The sequence below is a fragment of the Nycticebus coucang genome, chromosome 10, assembly GCF_027406575.1.
Source record: "Nycticebus coucang isolate mNycCou1 chromosome 10, mNycCou1.pri, whole genome shotgun sequence".
NCBI lineage: Eukaryota > Metazoa > Chordata > Mammalia > Primates > Lorisidae > Nycticebus > Nycticebus coucang.
Genome location: NC_069789.1, coordinates 121,876,701 through 121,891,995, shown reverse-complemented (window position 1 = coordinate 121,891,995; position 15,295 = coordinate 121,876,701). Strand labels below are relative to the sequence as shown.

At 53.2% G+C, this 15,295-nt stretch overlaps 2 protein-coding genes across 3 annotated transcripts in view; one reads left to right on the top strand and one right to left on the bottom strand.

Moving 5' to 3' along the window:
• GRIK5 (glutamate ionotropic receptor kainate type subunit 5) overlaps window positions 1-2,289 on the bottom strand; it is a 76,279-nt gene extending 73,990 nt beyond the window's left edge. Inside the window, exon 1 of one of the 2 annotated variants that reach the window (XM_053604866.1) lies at window positions 26-2,289. The gene's annotated coding sequence lies outside the window, so the exon portion shown is untranslated. The remainder of the gene's footprint in view (window positions 1-25) is intronic. The other variant, XM_053604865.1, reaches the window with a different exon arrangement.
• A 4,875-nt stretch (window positions 2,290-7,164) lies between these two features.
• Window positions 7,165-14,070, top strand: ZNF574 (zinc finger protein 574). The gene is given in 3 exon segments (XM_053604862.1): window positions 7,165-7,315; window positions 11,118-11,593; window positions 11,596-14,070. Coding segments are annotated over 2 exon segments (2,682 nt in total). The 5' UTR covers window positions 7,165-7,315; window positions 11,118-11,137; the 3' UTR covers window positions 13,822-14,070.
• Window positions 14,071-15,295: the final 1,225 nt, after the last annotated feature.

Here is a 15,295-nt window from a genome sequence, read left to right as displayed (position 1 = left end):
GGGAGGCACAACCACCCTGAGACACTCAGGGATGCCATGCGGGGGAGCAGAAGATCCCAGGGCCCTCAAGCCCCCAGGTGTGGGGAGGAATGGGAGCAGAAAGGGCACACGAGGTAACGCAGATGTGGGGAGAGAGGACGGGGGCGGGAAAAGTGAGACCGGCAAGGAAAAGCCAACGTGAACCCAAGCGGCTGGCAGGGCAGCGCTAAGGAGTGAGGGATGGAGGAGCCGGGCGCCCAGAGTGGATCTGGGGGAGAGCAGAGAAGTAGGAACAGGAGGACAGCCTTCAAGCCCAGAGGGAGGGAGGAGACAGGTGAGCACAGGCACATCTGAGGCACAGAAAGGAGAGAAGTGGAAAGAGACCTGCTAGGGAGCCTCAAAAGAGAGACCTGAGAAAGGGAGCTTTGACAGGGAGAGAGGGTTATCAACATAAACACCCCAAGGAAGGGCCGGCTATAGCAGAGAGGAGAGAAGTTGGGTAAAGTCTGAGAAAGGCCCAAGAGACACATGAAATGGGAGACTCAAAAACTGAGACATCTTTTCAAGGAGATTGAATCTGGATGGGCTGGAGACAGGGCCCAAGGCAGGCAGAGGGGATGAGGCTCAGAGGATGGATGGAAGAGAGAGAGAGAGAGAGAGAGAGACAAGAGTCTGTCTGGTCTGGGACCGGGACTGACAGTGGGAGAAAGCAGAGACAGAGACATGCCAGGGGCCTGGGAGGAATGAGCCCACAAGTAAGAGACAGCCCCGTAGGACCCCAGGAGGTGGGGTTGGTATAGGGGTGAGATGTGGACCCAGAAGGGGTGAGAAAAGGTCAGGGTGAATGGAGGCTGGAGAGATGGAGGTTCAGAGCAGGCCCCTGGTGGGGGAGGGTACTTGCCAGTCCGGGGAGCAGTGGGGACCCTGCCAAGCGGCACTGAGCCCAGCCTTCCAGGACCCAGAACCCAGCCCAATCCCCGCCTGCAGACACTCACGGATCCTGGAGGGACGGAGGGCTGGGCTCCCTCGAGGCCCGAGGCCCGAGGAACGACAACAGGGAGATGCTCTGGTGCTGGGTGGTGGTGTGGCTGGGGCAGGGGGAGAGGGCAGTCCACAGGGGCCCCCTCCCCCACCACCAGCGGTGGCCCCCAACTAATCCAAAACGGTGGCTCCCCGGTAGCAGGGAGAAAGGACAGGTGGAAGAGGAGAGGGCAGGCTGGGGAGAAGAGGAAGGGGAAAGGAGAAAATGGAGGAGAGAAGGGGAGAGAGAAGAGGGGGAAGGAGCAAATGGAGGGGAAGGAGGGAGGAAAGGAGGAGAGGAAGGTGAAAATGGAAGGGGGGCACAGGCAAGCCGGGGGAGGGGGAAGCCGGCCCAGGAAAGGGCCCCTGCCCCCTCCCCTAGCCAGGCCGGCCTGGGGGGGCCACAGGGGGCAAGGACTGGGTGGAGAAAAGGAAGCCGGCCATCAGGAGGAGTGGGGGAGGGGAGGGCTTAGTGGGGGGGGAGGGGGTAACCCCCTTCCCCCCTCCCCCCAGCCTTGGCCCTGCCCTGGACGAGGCTAGGGCCTGGAGTCCTCAAGCCCTCAGCCCCCACGGGAAAAGCATGCTGGGGGCAAGGAGAGGCGGGAGTGCAGGGGCTAGGGAGGATGGGGTGCTAGTAGACCCAGACAGACTAAGACCGGAGGAGATGGAGAGGGGAGCAGATGAGGTGGGATGGGAAGTGGGTAAAGGAGAAGGGAGGAGAGGAGGGAGGCGTGCAGGTGGAAGAAGGCAGAGGAGGGTGGGGTGTCCTGGGGGCTCCCGGCACAGGGCCTCAGTAGGAGGGCCTGGCCACAGACTCCTGGTCCCTGTGAGCAGCAGTGGTTGCCGCTGCCGCCGGCTCCAGTCCCAGGCTGGGCCTGCCTCCCCGCTGCTGGCCGCCACCACCGCTGCCGCCACCGCTTGTCTCCCCTCCGAAGCCGCCGCCTGCCTGCCTGCCCGCCGCCCGCGCTAGGTCCTGGAGCGCAGGGGGGCGGGGGGAGAGAGATGAGGGAGGGAGGAGGGCAGGCAGGAGGAAGGGAGGGAGGCAGGCTGAGAGCAAGGAGGGAGGGGAGTCGAGGGAGGGGGAGACCGTATTGGTCGGGGCTGGGGGCCCCGCGAGGAGAATGCTGATGAGAATAAGGAGCTGCATTGGATAGAGGGCCCACCCCTAGCCACCTCCTCCACCACCCCATGCCACCGCCCTGCCCAGGCAGCCCTGGGCACAGGAGCCCACAGAGATGAGAGGCAGAGAGACCTGGGGAGAAGGGCATGGAGATGGGGGGAGAGGGTTACAGAGATGAAGAGAAATGCAAAGAGATGAAAGACAGCCATGAACACCCAGAAAGGTGGGCCAAGTCCCACAAACCTACAAGGACAAGGACAGGGAAAAGCCCAGGGATAAGAAAGAAAGCCCCCCAAAGACAAGGAAACAGCCCACAGAGACAAGAAAAAGACCTCCAGACAAGGGGCAGTTCATGGACATAGAAAGCTCCCCATGAAGGAAAAAAGGGGAGAGGGCAGAGACACTCACAAAAAAACAGAAAACAATCCACACATTTGGAACAAGACAGGGAGAGAGCCAAGAGGAGCTGGAGAAGGTCACAGACTGGGAGGTGGGGGTAGGGGGTGGGGTTACAAACACCAGGGGACCCACAGAGACAAGAATGTGGCTCAAAGACACAAGAAGCCTACGGAAGCACAAGTGGCTAGCCATGGAAATGAGGGAGAAGCCCCCCAAAATAGAAATAGCTCCCACAGAGGTGAAGGGGTGGGTGGTGAGCATGGGAATTCTCTACAATGCATAGAGAAATCCTTGGGACGCACAGAGATGAGGAGGTGGGAGCAGAGAAGCAAAGGGAAAGAGGGTGGGACAATAGGGCAGGGAGATGGAAGGCAGGGCCAGGAGAAGCAGAAGACTCTGCAGCCCAAGAATATAAGAACATCCTGCAGCTTCTCAGAGGGAGCTGAGGGGGGCAGGGGTATCGAAGAGAGAGCAACACAGATCTAGAGTGGGGGTGGGTGCTGCACGGCTGGGTGGGGGTGAAATTTGGGGAGAAGGAACTGACAGTTGGTGCTTGAAGGCTGAGCCTGTGACTCACCACCACCCCCGATGCTCGTGATGGGGAGGAGACACCAACATACTCACGTGCAGCCCCCAGCACATGTGACCACATGCCTCGAACACACAGCTGGCACATGGCAACACTAGGACCACATGCCAGGTTAGCATGGAAAGCCCTCTGCTAGTTGGCATGTGGGGCATCTCCAACATACATCTCGTCCCAAAGGACCACCATTAGCTCCAGCCAGGCCTGAAAGCCTAGACTCATACCTGCCTCTAGGTCTTTGCTTATGCAGGTGTTCCAGCACAGAGAACCTATCCTCCCTAAATTCGATCTGTCCCAGAAGTCCTAGTCCCATGCTGCCACCTCCAGAAGCAACGATCCAGGCTTCAACTTACTCCTCTATCATCTGAAGAAGAGATACCTAACTGACCTGATAAGTTGGGCAATTCAAGATCCTGAGAAGTCAAGCTAGACCCTTAGATTTTTATTATTTTTAATTTTTTTTTTTTTTTTTTTTTGAGACAGAGTCTCACTCTGTTGTCCTGGGTAGAATACTGTGGCATCATAGCTCACAGCAATCTCTAACTCTTGGGCTTGAGCAATCCTCTTGCCGTAGCCTCCCAATTAGCTGGGACTACAGGCGCCTGACACAATGCCTGGCTAGTTTTTCTATTTTTAATAGAGACGAGTTCTCATTCTTGGTCAGGCTGAACAAGAAAGAGGGAGATCCCATCTCAAACTCCTGAGCTCAAGCTACCCACTTGCCTTAACCTCCCAGAGAGCTAGGATTATAGGTGTGAGCCACCATACCCGGTCAAGGACCCTTGGATTTTTTTTTTTTTTTTTTGAGATAGAGTCTTTACTATGTCACCCTTGGTAGAGTGCTGCTGTGGTGTCACAGCTCACAGCAACCTCAAACTCTTGGGCTTAAGCGATTCTCTTGCCTCAGCATCCCAAGTAGCTGGGGTTACAGGCGTCCAGCTATTTTTTGGTTGCAGTTGTCATTGTTGTTTAGCAGGCCCAGGCTGGGTTCAAACCCGGCAGCCTGGAGTGTATGTGGCCGGTGTACTACTCACTGAGCTACAGGCACAGCCTGGATCCTTGGATTTTTAAATGAAGAAAAGGAGGCCTTAGCAGAAGCAAGAATCTGCTCAAGGTCAAGAGCCTATCAAAGATTGAGGCTAGTTTCCATTTCTCTGGCTTTACCTCAGATTTTTTTTTCTTTCTTTTTTTTTTTTTTTAGAGACAGAGTCTCACTTTATCACCCTCAGTAGAGTGCTGTAGCGTCACAGCTCACAGCAACCTCCAACTCCTGGGTTTAGGCGATTCTCTTGCCTCAGCCTCCCAAGTAGCTGGGACTACAGGCGCCTGCCACACAACACCTGGCTATTTTTTTGTTGCAGTTTGGCTAGGGCTGGGTCCAAACCCACCACCCTTGGTATATGGGGCCGGCACCCCACTCACTGAGCCACAGATTTTTGCCTTAACAGCAAACCCAAACTGCCTGGAGCAGGCTGGGCCTAGCTTTTGCCTCACTGATTACTACCAAAGTCTTTCATCTACTTTTTGGATTCATCCCCTCAATGTATAACCACAGAACTTCCCACCAGCCAGGCCGTAGAGCCTGGGGAACAAGAATGTAGGCCTCGGAGTAACCTCCCGGGTTAGCTCTGTCTCTTCATAATTTTTTTTTTTTTTTTTTTTTGCAGACTCTGCACTGGGGCTTCCAGGCATCCAGGACCATCTTCATAATTATAGGAACTTACACAAGTTACTTAACTTCTCTGAGCTTCAGTTTCTCTCTCATAGGAGTATGAGAGGATTAAACTGAATAATGCATATGAAGCACTGAGCATTACACTTAGTACATCATGACACACCCATGTGAGCTATTATTATTAGACTCTTGGAGATACTAATAAAGATAACTAACTCCTACATAAATTTTACTCAGTGCCCCACAACCACCACCAGACAAGAGCTGTTATTATCCCCATTTCACAGATGAGAGAAATTGAGGCACATGGGCAGCTGACTTCCTCCAGGTCATAGCTAGGCAGTGTCAAGGCCAGGATTCCAATCCAGACAGCCTGGTTTAACCACATAGGCCTGATAATAGGGAGTTTAATCTGGGAGAAAGTTGGAACATCTACTTAGAGACCAAATGGACACAGCAAAACTGATGACTTAAGAAACAGACCTGGCGGAGTAGGGTGCTGGCCCCATATGCTGGAGGTGGTGGGTTCAAACCCAGCCCCAGCCAAAAAAAAAAAAGAAACAGACCTGGGTCTCACTGTGTTCCATCCTCTAGCAGCTTTTGGTCTCAGGTAAATGACTCAACTCTTTTTTTTTTTTTTGAGACAGAGTTTCACAATGTTGCCCTCAGCAGAGTGCGTGGAGTCACAGCTCCAGCAACCTCAAACTTTTGGGCTTAAGCGATTCTCCAAAGAAGCTGGACTACAGGCGCTTGCCACAACACCCACCTATTTTTTTTTTTTTTTTTGTCGTTGTCATTGTTGTTTAGTAGGCCCAGGCTGGGTTCCAACCCACCAGCCTCAGTGTACATGACAGCACCCTAAGCACTGAGCTACAGGCTCTGAGCCAATGACTCAACTCTTGAGACTTAGTTTCCTCACCTGAGGAATGGGTGGGTGGGTAGAAGGTTGGACCAAGTGAACTTCTTGCAGTTCCCCTGTCTTTATGTCCAAGGAGTAGCTCTGGAAACAGTTCCAACAGTACCGACACTACTCACTCCCAAGGCCCTGAGTGTTAGAGGGAAGGTAAGTAGGAATGTCCAGGGCCCCTTGGACACACTGGGCCCCACTGTCCTTGAGCTGTGCAGGGTCAGAATCACCGTGGAATGGAGCAGAATAAAATCCTACAGGTGTACTTCCTTCAGGCTGTCACCCTAATAGTCCTTCAAGTCTCCTACCCCACCCCCAACTCCCTGTTTATTCAAATGAAACTTTTTTTTTTTGAGACAGAGGCTCACTCTGTCATCCTGGGTAAAGCGCCATGGCCTCATAGCTCACGGTAACCTCAAACTCTTGGGCTCAAATATTCTCCTGTCTCAGCCTCCCAGTAGCTGGGACTATAGGCGCCGGCAACAATGCCAGCTAATTTTTCTATTTTTAGTAGAGACAGGTCACTCTTGGTCAGGCTGGTCTCGAACTCATGAGCTCAAACGATCTACCCTCCTGGTCCTCCAGAGTATTAGGATTACAGGCCTGAGCCATCGCGCCCGTTTTTTAAGTTTAAAAAAATTAAACTTTTGTTCCTACGTTTCCTCTAGATTCCCTCTCCTTGCTTTCTGACAATACTCCTCTCTCCAAAAAAAAAAAAAAAATGCTCTTTTTTCTCTCATTTCATTCCAGTTGGTTTCACTCATCTTTTTTTTTTTTTTTGGTAGAGACAGAGTCTCGCCTTCTGTAGAGTGCCGTGGCCTCACACAGCTCACAGCAACCTCCAAATCCTTGGGCTTAGGCGAATCTCTTGACTCAGCCTCCCAAGTAGCTGGGACCACAGGCGCCCGCCACAACGTCCGGCTAACACTCATCTCTTTTTAATAAAGTGAGTCTTGAGCCTTGGTTTTTCTTTTCTCCCTACGCGCGATTCGTGTCACGTGGTGTTTCACTTTCTCTCTTTGACCCTTGGGGGTTCCTGTGCTTCAGCTCCCCGGCTCCAGCAGTCTGGACGTCGCGTGCCTCAAGTTCCCAGACTTTCACGCACCCTGACTCCGACATCTAATACCCCGCAGCGCCTCCAAGATGGCGGCCGCAGCCTCGCGCCGCTGCCTGACGTCATCACGCTGCCCTACGTTCAAGGCTCCCTCCTGGAGCCGTCAGAGGTGGAGTCAGCTAGGATGTGGAGGAGGAGTATCCTCCAGGGAGGCTTAAGGGGGCGGGAACTATCAACCTGGGGGCCGGTCCATAAGGGAACTTCGCTAGATGATTGGTTGGGCTTTGGGGAGCACTCCACCGCTCAGCACCGTTGGTCCAAGCCTCAGAGACCGGAGTGTCGATTGGCTAAGCGGCAAAGACCAGAGGAGCGGTGATTGGACGCGCTCGGCCGTCCCGTGGCGGCCGAAGAGGAAGGTGGGAGGGGCGTCGCTGAGGGTGGCTGGGGGCGAGAGCGAGGCTGCGGAGCAGGCGAGAGGAGACGGCAGGAGCTAGAGAGGCGTAACGCTAGGGTGGCTGTGCAAGGGGAACGGTGGCCTGGGCCCAGGTTCGGGGCGTGCGAGACGGCAGAGGCGGGTGAGTACAAGTGGACGCGCTGAGGGCCGGCCCAGCCCCCTACACTACCCTGCGGCCTCCTTTTGCCACCTCGCCTGCGCACTGAGGGCCCGGGGGGAGCGCGCGCCGGGCGGCGAGGGCGGAGCTGCACCAACGGCCGGCGGAGCGCGCGGTGGCGGGGCGGGGGCCAGTCAGGTCGGGGCGGCGGGTGGGGAAGGGGTTGAGTCTTGGGGCGGGGCTGAGCGGAGAGGGGCGGGGCTTGGGCCGGGGGCTGGGAGGGACCGGGGCGGGAGGTCTTTGAGCTGTCTCCGAAGAGGGCGCGGAGGCGCCATAAGGTGCTAGGGTAAAGGGCTTGTTTGTGGGATGAGTCCAGGACTGAAGGGGCTGGAGCGGTTAGACGGCATTTGAGTGCCTGGTGAAGGGTTTAGGGAGTGAGATAGGAGGTAATTAAGTTAACACAGAGGGAAAATAGTTATGGTTGGGAAGAATTAGGGTAGTGAATTGGTGTTAGGGTATTAGGAATTGAGCTATGGGAGATGTTCAGGTGTAAAGGATGGGGTTAAATTAACACGTTAAACAGTGTGTTGGGGGTTGGGTACCCTTCGAATTCGTTTAAAGTACAGGTAATTAGGCTGAAGTGAAGGTGGGATTTGGTTGTTGGGGTGGGAGTAGGGTTGCAAGAGATCTGTGTACTAAAAAGGGGGGCTCTAGGTATTCCTGGAATGAGAATGAAATGGTAGGTTGCTAAGAAGTTGGGGGGCTATCTTGGTGAGAGGGTTTTGGGTGTGAAGAAGAGGTGTCTGCTGAATGAAAGTGGTGATGGGGGTTCTACATGAGAAGAATAGGAGGTCTGGGTATCGCTAAAGATATTTGAGGAATAGGAACGGTATTTGTGAAAGAAATTTAAGTCTGGATCTCCTTGGAGTGAGTTACAGTATATGGGGGGATCTTTGGGGGAAGAAGAGGAGTTCAGTTTTAATTTGATGTGAAGAAGCGTTCTGAACATTCCTAGAATGGGTGGGGGGAGGTCTTTGCAGATGAGAAAAGGTTAAATTAGTATGTGAAGGAAGGTTTGGGTATGGTTTAGGGTGTGGGGGTGCAATAAGGGCTTAAGACAGTGTGGAGAAGGTATTTGGGCATCCTCAGAATGGGTTAGGGTAGGCCTTTTTTGCAAAGACAAGGAGCTTAGGTTGACATGAAGAGAGGGTGTATCCCAGAATAAGTTGGGGTGGTTTTGTATGAAGAAGAGGGGTCTAAGTCATTGTGAAAAAGGAATATTCATATCTCAGAGGGGGTTAGAATCGCAGATTTGTTCTGGGTAAAAAGTTTTTTTTCTTGTTTGTTCTTTGAGACAGTCTCACTCTATCACCCTGGGTTAAGTGCTGTGGCATCACAGCTCACAACAACCTCAAACTCTTGAGCTCAAGTGATCCTCCTGCCTCAGTCTCCTGAACAGCTAGGACTAGAGGTGCCTGCCACCATGACTGGCTAGTTTTTCTATTTTTAGTAGAGACGGGGTCTCATTCTTGCTCAAGCTGGTCTCGAACTCCTGAGCTCAAGCAGTCCACCTGCCTCAGCCTCCCAGGGTTCTAGGATTACTGGCATGAGTGACACTGCTGTGAAGAATTGATTAATGTGAATTGTGTCTGTAAAGCCTAGACGCATGAGTTAGAATGGTGGAAAGGGTCTAGGTATGAAGAAAGGATTAGAGCAGGCTTTTGTGAAGATGGGTCTGGATATTTTGGGTGAAGGGGGAATTAGAGTGTGAGAGAGGACCTTGATTTGTAGAGGAGGTTGAGTAATATAAAGGGGGTGTGGGGACCAGCTCTGATAGAAAAACTAGCCCAGGGTGGCGCCTGTGGCTCAGTCGGTAAGGCGCCGGCCCCATATACCGAGGGTGGTGGGTTCAAACCCGGCCCCGGCTGAACTGCAACCAAAAAATAGCCAGGCGTTGTGGTGGGCGCCTGTAGTCCCAGCTACTCGGGAGACTGAGGCAAGAGAATCGCTTAAGCCCAGGAGTTGGAGGTTGCTGTGAGCTGTGTGATGCCATGGCACTCTACCGAGGGCCATAAAGTGAGACTGTCTCTACAAAAAAAAAAAAAAAGAAAGAAAGAAAAACTAGCCCAGTGTTATGGTGGGTACCCGTAGTCCCAGCTCTCAGAAGGCGGAAGCAAGGGGATCAACTGAGCCTAAGAGTTTGAAATTGCTATGAGCTAGGACACCATGGCACTCTATTCAGGGCAACAGAGTGAAACTCTTATCTCAAAAAAAAAAAAAAAAAGGCCTGGACTCAGCCATTTACACCTGTAATCCTAGTACTCTGGGAGGCTGAGATGGGTGGATTACCTGAGCCTCAAGAGTTTGAGACCAGCCTGAGCAAGAGTAAGACCTCATCTCTAAAAATAGCCGGGTGTTGTGATAGGCGCCTGTAGTTCTAGATACTTGGGAGACTGAGGCAAGAGGATCACTGGAGCTCAAGAGTTTGAGGTTGCTGTAAGCTAGGACACCATGGCATTCTACCAAGGGCAACAAAGTGAGATTGTGTCTCTGGGAAAAAACGGGGGGATGGGTGTCATGAAGAAGTCTTTAAGGTGGGAAAGAAAATGCAGATAGGTTAGTGTGAGAAAATTTGACAGAGACAGGGAAAGTTGGATGTGAGGAATCTGTGCATCACAGCAAGAGAGATAGTAGATAGCAAAGATTGTAAAGGAGGGGGGGGGTGGCGCTTGTAACTCAGTGGGTAGGGCGCCAGCCACACACACCGAGGCTGGTGGGTTCAGATCCAGCCCGGGCCAGCTAAACAGCAATGACAACTGCAACAAAAATATAGCTAGGTGTTATGGTGGGTACCTGTTGTTCCAGCTACTGGGGAATCTGAGGCAGGAGAATCGCTTAAGCCCAAGAGTTTGAGGTTGCTGTGAGCTGTGACACCATAGCCGTCTACCAAGGGTGACATAGTGAGACTCTGACTAAAAATAAAAAAAAGGAAGAGTGGGGCTTGGCACCTATAGCTCTGCGGTTACGGCGCCAGGCACATGTACTAGAGCTGGTTGGTTTGAATCCAGCCTGGGCCTGTCAAACAACAATGACAACTACAACAAAAAAATAGCTGGGCGTTGTGGTGGGCACCTGTAGTCCCAGCTACTTGGGAGACTGAGTCAAAAGAATCACTTAAGCTCAGGAGTTTGAGGTTGCTATGAGCTGTGACGCCACGACACTGTACCCAGGGTGACAGTTTGAGACTCTGTCTCAAAAAAAAAAAACAAAAAGGAAGATGGATCATGTCACATAAGGGTACTGAAAGTGGAGTGGGAGGACATTGGACAGCTTGAATAGTCTGCCTGTAAAAAGAGAAAGAGGTCTGAAAACCTAGGAGAAAGAACAGAGGCCATTAGAGGAATGTGGCTGGAAGAAATAGGTGCTTAAGGCCTGGGTACCTGAGAGAGGGAATTGGAGTAGTATGAACTGGTGAGGAGATGAGATAGGTTCCTGTGTGATGGGTAGGACCATGGGACCTGCTGGAGGCATAAGAGATGAGGGGACTGGACAGGTGACAAGAATCTGGTGGGTGGAGTTTGATTCTAGTTAATTCAGAGATGAGACTTGGGGTAGAATCCAGAGAAGAGAATGCTGGGAAGGTTTTATGTTTGGTGTTATATATTCAGGGGAGGAAGAATTGTTAGGAAAGGATGTGGGGTTAGACAAATCCAAAGAAGTAGTTAAGGTATTGGGAGATAAGAGTGATAAAGGGAAAGAACTGTCCCTGGGAAGGACTGAGGAAGCAGTAGCTTAACTCTTTTGTCCCCACTTTCCCCTCTCCCAGAGCAGGGCCTTGCTGCTGCCATGACTGAGGAGTCAGAAGAGACAGTCCTATACATTGAGCACCGTTATGTCTGCTCTGAGTGCAACCAGCTCTATGGATCCCTGGAAGAGGTGCTTATGCACCAGAACTCTCATGTGCCCCAGCAGCACTTTGAGCTGGTGGGTGTGGCTGACCCTGGAGTCACTGTGGCCACAGAGGCAGCATCGGGCACAGGCCTCTATCAAACCCTAGTACAAGAGAGCCAGTACCAGTGCCTGGAGTGTGGTCAGCTGCTGATGTCACCCAGCCAGCTCTTGGAGCACCAGGAACTGCACCTGAAGATAATGGTACCCCAGGAAGCAGTCCCAGCTGAGCCACCACCCAAGGCACCCCCTCTGAGCTCCAGCACCATCCACTATGAGTGTGTGGATTGCAAGGCTCTCTTCGCCAGCCAGGAGCTCTGGCTGAACCACCGGCAGACACATCTCCGGGCCACGCCCCCACCAAGGCTTCTGGCCCAGTTGTCCTGGGGTCCCCAGTTGTCCTAGGGCCCCCCATGGGACAGACCCGTGTGGCTGTGGAGCACTCATACCGAAAGGCAGAAGAGGGTGGGGAAGGGGCAGCTGTCCCATCTGCAGCTGCCACCACCACTGAGGTGGTGACTGAGGTGGAGCTGCTTCTCTACAAGTGCTCTGAGTGCTCCCAGCTCTTTCAGCTACCAGCTGACTTTCTGGAGCACCAGGCAACTCATTTCCCTGCTCCTACCCCAGAGTCTGAGGAGCCTGCCTTACAGCAAGAAATGCTAACCTCATCACCTGCAGAGGTGCCTGTGTCACAACCTGACCCCTTGCCATCTTCTGACCATAGTTACGAACTGCGCAACGGTGAAGCCATTGGGCGTGATCGTCGGGGACGCAAGGCCCGGAGGAACAATAGTGGAGAGCCAGGTGGGGCAGCTACGCAGGAGCTTTTTTGTTCAGCCTGTGACCAGCTCTTTCTGTCACCCCACCAACTCCAGCAGCACCTACGGAGTCACCGGGAGGGCGTCTTTAAATGCCCCCTGTGCAGTCGTGTCTTCCCTAGCCCTTCCAGTCTGGACCAGCACCTTGGAGACCACAGCAGTGAATCGCATTTCCTGTGTGTAGACTGTGGCCTAGCCTTTGGCACAGAAGCTCTCCTCTTGGCCCACCGGCGAGCCCACACCCCAAATCCTCTGCATTCATGTCCCTGTGGAAAGACCTTTGTTAATCTCACTAAGTTCCTTTATCACCGGCGTACCCATGGGGTAGGGGGTGTCCCTCTGCCCACAACACCAGTCCCACCAGAAGAGCCTGTCATCAGTTTCCCTGAGCCAGCCCCAGCAGAGACTGGAGAGCAAGAGGCCCCTCAGCCCCCTGTGTCCGAGGAGAGCTCAGCAGGGCCTACTGCCCCAGGCACCTACCGCTGCCTCCTTTGCAGCCGTGAATTTGGCAAGGCATTGCAGCTAACCCGGCATCAGCGTTTTGTGCACCGGCTGGAGCGGCGCCATAAGTGCAGCATTTGTGGCAAAATGTTCAAGAAGAAGTCTCATGTACGTAACCACCTGCGCACACACACTGGGGAACGCCCTTTTCCCTGCCCTGACTGCTCCAAGCCCTTCAACTCACCTGCCAACCTGGCCCGCCACCGGCTTACACATACAGGGGAGCGGCCCTACCGGTGTGGGGATTGTGGCAAGGCCTTTACACAGAGCTCAACACTGAGGCAGCACCGCCTTGTGCATGCCCAACACTTCCCCTACCGCTGCCAGGAATGTGGGGTGCGTTTTCACCGCCCTTACCGCCTGCTCATGCACCGCTACCACCACACAGGCGAGTACCCCTACAAGTGTCGTGAGTGCCCTCGTTCCTTCTTGCTGCGCCGGCTGCTGGAAGTGCACCAGCTTGTGGTTCATGCAGGGCGCCAGCCCCACCGCTGTCCATCATGTGGGGCTGCCTTTCCCTCCTCGCTGCGGCTGTGTGAGCACCGTTGTGCCGCTGCAGCTGCCCAGGCCCCACGGCGCTTTGAGTGTGGTACCTGTGGCAAAAAAGTGGGCTCTGCTGCTCGGCTGCAGGCACATGAGGCAGCTCATGCAGCGGCTGGGCCTGGAGAGGTCCTGGCTAAGGAGCCCCCTGCCCCTCGGGCCCCTCGGGCCACTCGCACACCAGTCACGTCCCCAGCAGCCCTTGGAGGCGTGGCCACAGCAGCCCCTGCCCGGCGCCGGGGCCTGGAGTGCAGTGAGTGCAAGAAGCTGTTCAGCACAGAGACATCGTTGCAGGTGCACCGGCGCATCCACACTGGTGAGCGGCCATACCCATGTCCAGACTGTGGTAAAGCTTTCCGTCAGAGTACCCACTTGAAAGACCACCGGCGCCTGCACACGGGTGAGCGGCCCTTTGCCTGTGAAGTGTGTGGCAAAGCCTTTGCCATCTCCATGCGCCTGGCAGAACATCGCCGCATCCACACAGGTGAGCGGCCGTACTCCTGTCCCGACTGCGGCAAGAGCTACCGTTCCTTCTCCAACCTCTGGAAGCACCGCAAGACCCACCAGCAGCAGCATCAGGCAGCTGTGCGGCAGCAGCTGGCAGAGGCGGAGGCTGCTGTTGGCCTTGCTGTGATGGAGACTGCAGTGGAGGCGCTACCCCTGGTGGAGGCCATCGAGATCTACCCTCTGGCTGACACTGAGGGGGTCCAGATCAGTGGCTGACCCTGCCCTGTTTCCTTCCTCAGCACCACCATGCTCTGTTGCTGAAGGCCTTCCAGAATCCCCTTAAACTCTGTATGGACTGTGCTCTTTCTCTGCTTGTCCCCATCACCGTGTAAGTTCTGTAATAGGATCTATTGTCCCTTCTGGGGAGGGGTAGTCTGGGGTCTTTGATGTGCATAAAGGTATTCCCCTATCTTCCACCTTTTAGCACTGGTGACCCCAAAATGAAACTGAATAAAGACTGAATTGGACATTTATGAGCTTTTGTCAGGCCCAGCTGTGTGGGGTGGAATTTGAGGAGTCATAAGGCCAGGTACCAGGCCTGATATCTTATGGCTGTATCCCCAGCCCCACAATAGGGCCTGGTGGACAGTAGGAGCTCAGTAAACATTTGTTGAAGAGAAGGACCTGGCATCTGCAAGCACAGCTTTTAGAGCTGGAACATCAAGGGAGGGAGTGTGGCTTTCTTGCCACTAGAGGTCTCCATATCCCTGTGGAAAAGCTCAAAGCTGTTTCTTTTGGTGGCAGGAACATAGAGCTCAGATTCTTATATCCCTGCTCCAGGTTCCTCACTTGTGTCCTGATGTGGGCTTTGTCTCCCAAGTAAGGTTTTCTCACTGGGTCTCTGAGGGCAAATGTAGGCATGATCCTCCAGGGCAGCAGAGGGTAGCCCCTTGGGCCAGACTCAACTGTGAAGTTGGAGAAGATTTCTGAATAATCTGTTCCTGGGGGTAGGAAACCTCATAAAGAGAGATGCCTTGAAGCTCCCCTGGAATTGGACTTTGGCTTGGTCAACAGATTTTTGTTGTGGACAGAGGGATCATTGGGGTGGATTGCCAGTGTTTGAAGATCTAGTTAGTCTCAAGTACTTTCCCACATTATTTTGAGTAATATCCTGATCTTGTGAGAATATTTTGCAGGGAAGAAATCTACAGTCAAAAATATTGAGAGACTTGACCAATGTCAAATTCAACCCAATCTGGGCAAAGCTGGAATTTAAGCCTAGTTTCATTTGGTTTAGTCACCTAGATGCATTCTTGTTTGCTTTGCTGCCTTTTGCATACTTGAGGGAGGGTGATAAAGATAGGAGTTGGGGAATGTATGACTGGGGGAGAAATGCTAAGTTGCTGTACTAGCTTTGCCTCTTAAGACCCTTACCCCCAGATTACTCCAGATCCTTCTATTGAAAGGAGCTCTTATTTAGAACCTCAGTAAGTGAGAGGTAGAAGGGAAGCTATTTTTATTTTGAAATTTGGGGAAAGGGAGGCCCAAGTAACATCCACTTGGCTTCTCCACTCCTTAACTCCTTTTTGCTCTAGGACATCGTTTGAAAGTTACTGGTTTGACCTGTTGCTTAGTTGAGAAGAAGGCTAGAAGCCAGGTCTCCTAACTCTACTACAATATGCTTATTGTACTCCTTTTTTTTTTTTTAAAGAAAAAGTACTCACTTGATGTCCTAACAACTCCTTGTGAA